The sequence below is a fragment of the Rhinopithecus roxellana genome, chromosome 4, assembly GCF_007565055.1.
Source record: "Rhinopithecus roxellana isolate Shanxi Qingling chromosome 4, ASM756505v1, whole genome shotgun sequence".
NCBI lineage: Eukaryota > Metazoa > Chordata > Mammalia > Primates > Cercopithecidae > Rhinopithecus > Rhinopithecus roxellana.
Window position 1 is genome coordinate 28,869,511 of NC_044552.1, and position 11,623 is coordinate 28,881,133.

Sequence of the window (11,623 nt, forward strand, 5' to 3'; positions counted from 1 at the left end):
TTTTTTTCTTTTTGTTTTTTGTGTTTTTTTTTTTTGAGACGGAGTCTTACCCTGTCGCCCAGCCTGGAGTGCAGTGGCACCATCTCGGCTCACTGCAACCTCCACCTCCTGGGTTCAAGCGATTCTCCTGCCTCAGCCTCCCGAGTACCTGGTACTACAGGTGTGTGCCACCATGCCTGGTTAATTTTTTTGTATTTTTAGTAGAGACACGGTTTCATCATTTTGACTAGACTGGTCTTGAACTCCTGACCTCAGGTTATCTGCCTGCCTCAGCCTCCCAAAGTGCTGGGATTATAGGCGTGAGCCACCACACCCAGCCTCACTTTTTTTTTTTTCTTTTTGAGACAGGACCTCACTCTGTCACCCAGACTGGAGTACGGTAGTACAATCTCAGCTCACCGCAACCTCTGCCTCCTGGGTTCAAGTGATTCTCCTGCCTCAGCCTCCTGAGTAGCTGGGATGACAGGCACCTGCCACTGCACCCAGTTAATTTTTTTGTATTTTTAGTAGAGACAGGATTTCACCATGTTGGCTAGGCTGGTCTTGAACTCCTGACCTCAGGTAATCTGCTCGCCTCGGCCTCCCGAAGTGCTGGGATTACAGATGTAAGCCACCATGCCCAGCCTTTTTTAAATTTATTTTTTATTTTTTTGAGACAGGATCTTACTCTCTCACCCAGGCTGGACTGCAGTGGCACAATCATGGCTCACTGCAACCTCTGCCTCCTGGGCTCAAGCAATCCTCGCACCTCAGCCTCCCGAGTAACTGGGACCACAGGCATGCACCACTGCACCCAGCTAATTTTTGTGTTTTTTGTAGAGACAGGGTTTTGTCACATAGCTCAGGCTGGTCTCAAACTCCTGAGCTCAAGCGATCCACCCACCTTGGCCTCCCAAAGTGCTCGGATTATAGGCATAAGCCACCAAATCTGACCATCACTACCTCTTCAATCTCTCTTTCTTTGCTTTCTCATTTCTCTTCTTCCTTCCCCCTCTCTCAGACTCACTGGACACAAGGAAGGGTCGTCTAGTTCTAATTTAAAGAGCCTTATTAGAAGTGCTTTCCAGTTAGGTAAAAGAAGAGTAATATCTTTGAAATCTGGAGTCTTGTTCATTTTTATGCTGCTTGTTGTGTTGCCTTAGGTGATCTAATTTTTTACTAGAAAATTGAAATGAAAATATCAGAGATCAATGAAGGAACCATTGTTCAACAGTGGCAGTGGAATAAGACCTACATAGACACATAATAGCATAATAGTTGTACTCACATAGTTCTCTATTGCTTTACTTTCCATCTCTTCTAAAATGCATATTGAGCTTATAATAAAAGCTCGAATTTATTGAGGGCTGACCATATATACCTGGCACTCTTCCCAGTCTTTTATATTCATTAACTCATTTAACCCTAACAGAAACCTTATAAGAAAGACACAGCTTTCAATCCCCATTTTATGAAAAGGAAACTGAGGCACAGAGGTTAGTTAAATAAGCTGTCCGGCCGGGCGCGGTGGCTCAAGCCTGTAATCCCAGCACTTTGGGAGGCCGAGACGGGCGGATCACGAGGTCAGGAGATCGAGACCATCCTGGCTAACACGGTGAAACCCCGTCTCTACTAAAAATACAAAAAAACTAGCCGGGCGAGGTGGCGGGCGCCTGTAGTCCCAGCTACTCGGGAGGCTGAGGCAGGAGAATGGCGTAAAACCCGGGAGGCGGAGCTTGCAGTGAGCTGAGATCTGACCACTGCACTCCAGTCCGGGAGACAGAGCGAGACTCCGCCTCAAAAAAAAAAAAATAATAATAATAATAATAATAATAATAAGCTGTCCAAGATCACACAGCTGTTAAGAAGTAGAGCTGGAATTCAAACTCAGGAGGCCTGGCCTGGTTCCAGAGTCTATTGTTTTTAACCATTAAGCTATATAGCCTGCCTTCACAGGGGCTCCTGGTCTTAGCACACTGTCATAGTGAGGGATGAGGGGATATGTTTTGATTTTGTTAGTTTGAGCTATATCTGAATTTTGACCCATTAGGGCCCATCCAGGTTTAAGGGCCATTAGTTCAAGTTTCAGCAACTTACTGTTAGGTTGGAAGTTTCCACTTGCCTGGGCATGGATAGAAAAATAAATGAAGTTACTCCTCCTGTCAGTAACTGGAAGGGAATCTGTTGGGAGATGATGGGTTCTGGCAAGGCAAGTGTCTTCACCCTTAGTGTCTCAAGGCCCAGGCCTAGGGAGATGGAGCAAGGGAACAAGGAAGATGTTACCCATGCTTAGACCTGCAGCCTCGTGCCTAGAGACTCAAATAAGCCTCAGCTAAAAACAGGCAGGTGTTTCTTAGCCCTCTTCTGGTCCTGGCCCATTTCTCTCCGTTTCCACCCTAATAGGAGAAAAGCTTCTTGAAGGGCAGGTGATCCAGCTTGAGGATGGGACCACTGCATACATTCACCAGGTGACGGTACAGAAAGGTGAGGGCACCCCAACACACCATGCCTTGTGGAGGGAAGCCTGACAGCCCCTACCAAGGGACCCCTCCATGACACTGAGCTCCAGGGAAAAGCAGGCATTGCTCTCGTTACAGAATCTCTCTCCTTTGAGGATGGTCAACCTGTGCAGCTGGAAGATGGCAGCATGGCTTACATACACCGCACACCCAGAGGTAGGGTTACCATCATCACAACTGGGGAAAGGATGGGAGGCCGGACAGGAGGATGGGGTGGCAGGACTGGAGGATGGGGTGGCACACAACTGGGGTGTAGACATGGGAGCTGTCGTCTCCACGGTACACACATGCTCACCTGGATTAGCAGCCTTGCCCACCTTCCCTGGTGCAGACCACAGGAGCAGCTATGTCTGCCACTGGGAGGTGCGCCTTGGGGATCAGTCACATGGACTTTGATGATGGCCTTGGCTCCAGCACAGCCACAAAGTCTTAGGGCTTTAAATAGGACCTGAGGATATCATCCAAGACCAGGATAAAAAACTAGTATTTAAGAACGAAGCTCCTAAGGTGCTGAAGAATAACAATTTATTCCTTCTGCAGGTAGTTTCTTGAGTGACTGTTGCATGCCTGGCGTTGTGTTAGGTGTAGAGTATACAAGAGAGAACAAAGTCAGACACAGTCCCTGCTCTCCTAGAGTCTAGAGGGGGAAATAGAAGTGAAACAAGCCATCAGTGATGAACTGATCATACAAACAGAGATCAGGCTCAAGGAGGGCTTCTCTGAGGAAGTGATGCTTGGGCTGAGAGGTAAAGAATGAGGTAGACTTAGCCGGGGGAAAAGAGATGGCAGGGAGGGTTCAGTACTTCAGGCAGAAGGAATAGCATGTGCAGGCCTAGAGCTGGGGGGAAGAAAGAATAGCACATTCCAGGAACTGCTAGGAGCTAGAGCCCTGGGAGCAAAAGAGCAGGAGGAAACTGGAGAGAGAAAGACAGGGCTGGCACACTCTGGGTTTGAGTGTCAGGGTGAGGATTTTGGTCTTTATCATGAGACCAGTGGGAAGCATTTAAACTCTTCAGGCAGTTAAGTGACATGGTCACAATTGTGTCCTGCAAAGATCCCTCTGGATGTTGTGCTGCCTGGAGGGAACTAGAGGGGGTAAGGAGTGACTGGTCAGGAGGCTCTTGTGGTCATCTAAGCCAAGATGATCATGGGCCCCTGTCAGGTCCTCAAGGAGCTTGTGAGTTCCCATTTAGTGTACCATAGGAGACCTCGTCCTTAGGTGAGACAGCCCCAGAAGGAGGAACAGCAAGAGTGGATCACAAAGTGAAGGACCATGAGAAATTGGATGCTGAAACCCTCCTTGGTATCTGTATCTCTCATTAACTTAAAGGTAGGGTCCCAGCTGTATCTCTTCCCCTTGTGTGGCATCAGGGCTAACCGCGTGTTCCCTGCAGAAGGCTATGACCCCAGCACCCTGGAAGCTGTCCAGCTGGAAGATGGCTCCACTGCCTACATTCATCACCCTGTGGCTGTGCCATCGGAGAGCACCATCCTGGCCGTACAGACAGAGGTGGGCTTGGAGGACCTGGCAGCAGAGGATGATGAGGGCTTCAATGCAGACACAGTGGTGGCCCTAGAGCAGTATGCCAGCAAGGTGAGCATGCAGAGCCTGACACAGTCTGTCACTCTCTAGACAACGGGGCCTTGCCTGTGCACTGCCTCTTGGCCCTGCCAGAACTTCGCCTCTTAAGAGGATAAGGGCAGCCCTGTGCTTGGGCACCATGTAGGATATTCCCTTTGCCCCTCTACCCCAGCTCCCCCAACTCACCTGTCACACATCATTGTCTAGGGCATGCAACACAGCCTGGCCTGGCTGCTGACAGCTGTTTACGCTCACTTTTGTTTACGCTGTCTCTGCAGAGGGAAGGCTGCCATAAGAAACAGTGACATCCTTATGCTGGGGAGTTAGGCATAGTTTCACTTTGGCTGCTGTAGTAATCCTCTGCACTAGCTGGGAAAGCCCTGCCAGTGCCTTGTATGAGCTTTCTAGTCTACTGAGGTAATTGTATTTATTTCTTCTCTGTGACTCACTTAGTCATTTGGAAAATTAACCTCAGTGGGCTATGACAAGGGCATGTGCAACAGAACAGCTGGGATTCCTGGATTATGAGGCCCACACAGTAGCTCAGCTGGAAAGGATAAGGGTCCTGGCTCTGCAAATACCAGTTAGTCCAAGTTCTTTCTGCCGGAACCATGGTCCTGCCTGTGGGGAAAAGGGTACAGAGATCTCTGAGCTTTCCAAACCAGGGTGTTCCCTTCCTGGAATGACTGCAGAGCCTCAGGCTGAATGTGCCAGGGTTTCCTGCATGTTCCTTCCTTCCAGCAGTTTTACCCGAAGATGGGGGAAGTTTTTTATTTATAACGAAACCAGTGTGGCTGAATGGTGGGGGAAAAAAGGAAGTCCTTAGGTCTTTTCAAAATGAAGCACAGGCTAGGTGCAGAGGCTCACACCTGTAATCCCAGCACTTTGGGAGGCTGAGGCAGGTGGATCGCTTGAGTCCAGTCTGGGCAACATGGCGAAACCTCATCTCTACAAAAAAAATACAAAAACAAATTAGCGGCCGGGTGCGGTGGCTCAAGCCTGTAATCCCAGCACTTTGGGAGGCCGAGACGGGTGGATCACGAGGTCAGGAGATCGAAACCATCCTGGCTAACACAGTGAAACCCCGTCTCTACTAAAAAATACAAAAAACTAGCCGGGCGAGGTGGCGGGCGCCTGTAGTCCCAGCTACTCGGGAGGCTGAGGCAGGAGAATGGCATAAACCCGGGAGGCGGAGCTTTCAGTGAGCCGAGATCCGGCCACTGCACTCCAGCCTGGGCGACAGAGCGAGACTCCGTCTCAAAAAAAACAAATTAGCTGGGCATGGTGGTGCCCACCTGTGGTCCCAGCTACTGGGAAGCGGAGGTGGGCGGATCAGGAGGCAGTGATTGCAGTGAGCTGAGATTGTCCCACTGCACTCCAGCCTGGGCAACAGAGGGAGACCCTATCAAAAAAAAAAAAAAAAAAAAAAGCAGCAGCAGCAGCACAAAACTTTACAGCAGGCTGCGTTCACTCCCACCCCAGTTCCCTGAGGTATATTTTAGAGACCAAATGTGAGATTCGATGTTGATGTAAAGAGAAGTGGGTTTTATTTAACTCATGAACCCTGAGATCTGTGCTTGCTCTACCGCTACCTAGTCCAAACTTGGGTGAGTCCCTCCTCTCCCAGACCTCAGCTTATTCCTTTTTTTTTTTTTTTTTTTTTTTTTTTTGAGACGGAGTCTTGCTCTGCCGCCCAGGCTGGAGTGCAGTGGCCGGCTCTCAGCTCACTGCAAGCTCCGCCTCCCGGGTTCACGCCATTCTCCTGTCTCAGCCTCCCGAGTAGCTGGGACTACAGGCGCCCGCCTCGTCGCCCGGCTAGTTTTTTGTATTTTTTAGTAGAGACGGGGTTTCACCGTATTAGCCAGGATGGTCTCGATCTCCTGACCTCGTGATCCGCCCGTCTCGGCCTCCCAAAGTGCTGGGATTACAGGCTTGAGCCACCGCGCCCGGTCAGCTTATTCCTAATATGATGAGATGGGACAAGATGATCTCAGAGGTCACTTCCATCCCCGATGTTCCTTGATTCCCGTGATTACCCCAGGAGCTAGTGAGACATGGAATGAAATCCAAGTGCCTGTGTGGGTTAGCCCGCCAAGCAGGTCTGGCCACCTCTGACCCTGCCCTCTACCCAGAAGCTGCTTAAGTGTCCATGAAACTCGCAGCTGCTTGAGGCCGTGAGCTGGAGCCTAACTAGACAGACCTTGCCATGAATTTGGCGTTACCCCTGTGTCCCCTGCTCACCATGACTTGCAGAGTTCAGTTTCAGGAGCTCCTGGAAAGACCAGAGTGTGATTCTGAAACATTCCAGAAAGAAAGACTAAGGGACACCAGGACCCTGCCCCGGCAAGCAGAAGAGCAATAAGGGCTCTTTGCATCCAGTGGCTGGTGTGAGATGGGTGGTTTTAGCAATATCCCCAGAAGAGGAGACAAAAGGGGAGGACTTGTCAGCTGGGTGCTGTCATCAGAGCTGACATTTCTGGTGGGAACTGCAGCACTCCCCTGGATGCTTCTGGTTGTGGCCACCTCACTCTAGGCCCCATGTCCTATCAGATGAACCTGGGTGAGCTCATCTCCACAGCAAGCCCCCTTGTTTATGTACTTTTTAAGCACTAGTTTCGTGCCAGGAGGAAGGGGACCCCTCCCATCAGAAGATGAAGGTCTTGAGAGTTGCAGGCTCCTAGGCATGTGTACTAAGAAGGAGGGTTTCTGGCACTTGGCCCAGTTCAAGCATGGCCATTCAGACAACCTCCCTTTCCACCTTACCTAGCTGTCTATGTGATAGCCTTTCTTCAATAGCTGTCACAGCCACTATAACCTGTAGGTCTCCCTTTATCCCATCAGAGATGGGTGGTGACTCCCCATGCCCACCGTGTTTCTTCTGTAGCATGCCCCAGCATCTGTTCCTTGTCTGTCTAGATATGTTCTTCTGCCCCAGAAGCCCCTGACAGGCTTAACCCTGCCTATTGGGTCTTAAGCTGCCAGCAGGGCCCTGTGTCCCACCTTCTTCACTAGGGAGAATACATATAGGGATCTCAAGATTTTTCCCCCAGGTTCTTCATGACAGCCAGATTCCACATAGTGGAAAAGGGCAGCAAGTTGGAGACAGAGCATTCCGCTGTGGCTACAAGGGCTGTGGGCGTCTCTACACCACCGCTCATCACTTAAAGGTAAGGTTGCTGGTAGACAGCCATCAGCTCTGCAGTCTTCCCTTCCAGGCTGTAATTCTACCTTTCCGCTTTGATTGGAATTGGTCCCTGCCCTCAAGTTGCTGGAGGGAAGAAATGAGGGTACACAGGAGTGTCAGCACAGAGCGTTTGACACACATGAATGGTACAGAGGGAAGAGAATCAGGGTCCCAAAGAAAACCAAAGAACCCAGGTCATACCCTTGCTCCTCTGAATTATGTGATCGCTTGTCCTCACAGGTGCATGAACGAGCTCATACAGGTGACCGTCCATACAGATGTGACTTCCCCAGCTGTGGAAAGGCCTTTGCCACAGGTAACCTGCCTGGTGGGCTGCTTCCAGTTGAGGGTGGAGGGTTCTAGTTCTGTTTGGGATCTCTGTGAAGGGAACCCAACAGCAGGCTGCTTTCCTGGAGAAACTACCGTCAGAGTACTCTGACTTGCAGGGTGCTCTCTCTGGAGGAAACCTTGTTACGGGAGTGAAAGGCAGCATGGTTCAGGCCAGCAGAAGGAGCCTGGAGGGTTGGTGGAGAGACCCAGCCTCTTGTGTCAGCTCTGATGCCAACCAGCTGTGGATTATTGGGTGGGCCATTGCATCTCTCTGGGCTTATTTTCCCCTCTGTGAAACTAGGACCTTTAGTCATGAGTTCTCTTAAGTTTCTTTCATGCTCATGTTCTGGTATGGCTCCAACTGCACCTGGAGAGGGAAGCAGGGCAGAGTGGACTTTTCTAGCCCCTGCCCAGGCAGGGGTGGGATAGAGGCAGACATGGGTTTCTTGAGCCAAAGGAGATGGAGAGCCTGTGCATGAGGTGGACGGTGGAGGATGAGACCCCACTGGGTGCTCATCTCACCCCTCCCTGCCCCATGTGGACAGGCTATGGACTGAAGAGCCACGTTCGTACCCACACTGGTGAGAAACCATACAAGTGCCCAGAGGAGCTGTGCAGCAAGGCCTTCAAGACCTCAGGAGACCTGCAGAAGCATGTCCGTACCCACACTGGTATGCTGGGCCCTGCCCACTCCAACCCCATTCCCTGGGCAAACGGAATTCAGCTTGCCTTTCAGACTTAGACCTGGAGCCTGGTGCCATCCCCTGCTTGCTCAGGCATGGCCCTCTTTCCCACACCCCTCCTCACATCCCACCATTTGCATAGGTGAACGCCCGTTCCGGTGTCCTTTTGAGGGCTGTGGCCGCTCCTTCACCACGTCCAACATCCGCAAGGTACATGTGCGCACCCACACAGGCGAGAGGCCCTACACCTGCCCGGAGCCCCACTGTGGCCGCGGCTTCACCAGCGCCACCAACTATAAGAATCATGTGCGCATCCACACAGGTGGGCTAGCTGGCATGCGAGGACTACCCTCACTCAGACCCCAACCCCTCTACTGTAGGCTTCCCATCTAAGACACATTCCCAACTCCTAGCCCAGAACCCTTCTGTGCCAGCCATTCCAGGCTGGTGTGGGGGTGGGGTTTCTCCAGAACAACTCCACTTGCAGTGAGCAGTTCCTCCATTTCCAGTTAGGTCCAATCTGAAAGGTATTGCCAGTCCTCTCTGGGGTCCCTCAGCTCTCTACCACCCTCTACACCCACCCTGAACTCTCCAACTCTGACTGAGCTCCTGAAAAGAGGCCAGGGTCAGGAATGGTGGGGAAGAAGCAGAGTGAACTGTCGCCTTCAACTCCTCACCTTATCCGCCGTCCATGACTCCTGTGTATCCTCACCCTCCCCAGTGTTGTGTGCCCTCGTCCAGCTTTCCGTGTTATCTCTCAGCATGTGTCCCCTCTTTCCCATCACAACTGATACTTCAGTCATCCTTGCCTCTTGCCTCTGCTGTTCACCACTCTCAACCTCCCACCGTCAACCTTATAAGCCCCAGTGCCCCCACCAGCCCCTTCACTAGCCCCAGCCTTGCCCTGTCCCCCATTTCCTTTCCACCTTGTCTCTGGATTCAGTGGTTCAACACTCTTGTCCTCTCTGTGTTCCACTGGCCATCTTCCCCAACCCTGTCCATTCAGAGTCTCAGGTCTCAGTCCCTCTCCCTCCCTCTGGCTCTCCCTTCACCAACCCTGTCCCTTACCCCTGTCCCCTTAGTTTCCCCCTTGCCAGCCCCAGTTCCCACCCCCCTCACAGCCCAGTGTCCCCAGGGGAGAAGCCATACGTTTGCACGGTGCCAGGCTGCGGGAAACGCTTCACCGAGTACTCGAGCTTGTATAAGCACCATGTGGTGCACACACACTGCAAGCCCTACACCTGCAGCACCTGCGGCAAGACCTACCGGCAGACCTCCACCTTGGCCATGCACAAGCGCAGCGCCCACGGTGAGCTGGAGGCCACGGAGGAGAGCGAGCAGGCCCTCTATGAGCAGCAGCAGCTTGAGGGTAAGGGGAGTGGGCAGGGAGTGAGAGTGGGGACAAGCCAGGCCTCCCCATGGCATCTGGTAGCAGGTGTCAGCTTTGGCTCTCCTCTCCCAGCCGCCTCTGCAGCCGAGGAGAGCCCGCCACCCAAACGACCCCGGATAGCTTACCTTTCAGAGGTGAAGGAAGAGAGTGATGACATCCCAGCCCAAGTGGCCATGGTGACCGAAGAAGATGGGGCCCCCCAGGTGGCTCTGATCACTCAGGATGGTGCCCAGCAGGTACAGGCCCTGGAGTACAGAGGTGCCACACTAGCTGGCACTCTCCACTCTCTCTGGGGACTCTGGGAGCCTTGAAGTTCTGACAGCCCCACTGCCACCCAGCTTCCTGTTTCAGTTTTATAGACCTCAGAGGCTGAGGCTGAGGGGACCACATCTTGTAGCACAACCTCTCCTCCTGTGCTTCCAGCTCAGTCTCTGGGGCTTCTGGAGCACAGTTAGTAGTTTCTCTTTTTACTTGGAGGCTTACAGGTCCTGTTCATCTGAACAGGACATGGGATGTCCTTCTCGAGAGAGGCGTATGCGTATAGCAGCCAGAACATGGTATGGGGTCTGAAAGCCTGGGGTCTGGTCCTACCAGTGTACTGGCCAGCTGCATAACCTGACCCTTGTCAGTACCCTTGTTAGAAAGTGCATCTATGCTTTCTAGAGTTGTTAGGACACAATCAGGTGGTGACCCTGAGCTGCATACAACAGGGCCCGGAGGCAAAATGGTGATAAATAGAAGTAGGCAGTGGAATTCTTCTAGTGTGGCCTCTCTTTGCAGCCTTGGACCCATTTTGTTTGCCTGTCACCCATCCCTTCCACCACTGTGACATGAAACTAATAAGCTGACCTTGTCTGGGAGAGCAGGTATATCTTCCTCAGGGACTTTCAGACAACCCTCCACTGATACTGCCAGCTCATCTTCCCCTTCCTGTTGGCAGGTCAGCCTGTCCCCGGAAGACCTCCAGGCCCTGGGGAGTGCCATCAGTATGGTCACCCAGCACAGCAGCACCACTCTCACCATCCCCAGTCATGATGCCGACCTGGCCACATCTGGCACACATACAGTCACCATGGTCAGCGCCGATGGCACCCAGACGCAGCCTGTATGACCAGGGGGTTTGCTTCGGGTTTCTTATTTTGTCATTCCTTTCCATGGGGTGGGCATTAAAGTGCACTCTAAACTAGTCAAGCTTTCTTACCAGGACAAAGATTCCCCACAAAAAAAGGGGTCTTCCCCACAGTTCCTGGGCCATGAGCAGCTCTCATCTTTAAAAGCAGTTGAATGGAGGTTAAGAGACACTTTATACATCTCAATTCAACCCTGACTTGTTTTGCAACCGTAGGCAAATCACTTTTCCGTGGACTTCTGTCCATTTTCAAGTGAGAGGATTAAAATATCTCTGGAATTTTTTATAGCTCTGTCCTGTGATTCAAAATCCCTAAATTAAATTGGGCTCTAAGTTGGGAGGAAACCCAGCCTTACTTAGATCTGAGCCTCGGACTAATTAATCTGACCCATATGGTTTTATCCATTCTCTTCTGGGTTGTTCCCAGCACCTTAATTGGAGGGATGTTTATTTGGATCATGGGAAGGGAGAGTATACTGCAGGTGGAATGGAAGACCTCCTTTTGCCTTTTAGGTCACAATCATTACCTCTGGGGCTGTGGTGGCTGAGGACTCAAGTGTAGCATCTCTTCGTCATCAGCAGGTGGCACTGTTGGCCACAGCCAACGGAACACACATTGCAGTGCAAGTGAGTAGAGATCTGGGAGGAAAGGGTATCCCACGGCCAGAGAAGGCAACAAGGAATAAAAGGGAATTAGATGAGGATCTTGAAGAGAAGGGCATCTGACTCAAAAAGAGCCCATTTCAGAGGACAGATCCCTTCCCTCCTGCATCCATGTATCTGTCTCAGGCTCGCTCTTGGCTGAGGCAGAATGTTGAAGCCTCTTC

General features: G+C 51.6%; 1 protein-coding gene across 8 annotated transcripts in view; it reads left to right on the top strand.

The window, feature by feature from the left end:
- Positions 1-11,623, top strand: part of ZNF76 (zinc finger protein 76) — a 37,095-nt gene that overhangs the window by 24,256 nt on the left and 1,216 nt on the right. For 4 of the 8 annotated variants that reach the window (XM_010389639.2, XM_010389638.1, XM_030928179.1 and 1 more), the window contains exons 3-14: positions 2,383-2,463; positions 2,577-2,654; positions 3,718-3,801; positions 3,893-4,092; positions 7,131-7,247; positions 7,505-7,580; positions 8,140-8,265; positions 8,420-8,599; positions 9,413-9,646; positions 9,740-9,903; positions 10,608-10,772; positions 11,310-11,423. In XM_010389639.2, the coding sequence (XP_010387941.1) occupies positions 2,383-2,463; positions 2,577-2,654; positions 3,718-3,801; positions 3,893-4,092; positions 7,131-7,247; positions 7,505-7,580; positions 8,140-8,265; positions 8,420-8,599; positions 9,413-9,646; positions 9,740-9,903; positions 10,608-10,772; positions 11,310-11,423 (1,619 nt within the window). The remainder of the gene's footprint in view (positions 1-2,382; positions 2,464-2,576; positions 2,655-3,717; positions 3,802-3,892; positions 4,093-7,130; positions 7,248-7,504; positions 7,581-8,139; positions 8,266-8,419; positions 8,600-9,412; positions 9,647-9,739; positions 9,904-10,607; positions 10,773-11,309; positions 11,424-11,623) is intronic. The other 4 variants (XM_030928182.1, XM_010389641.2, XM_030928183.1 and 1 more) reach the window with 3 other exon arrangements.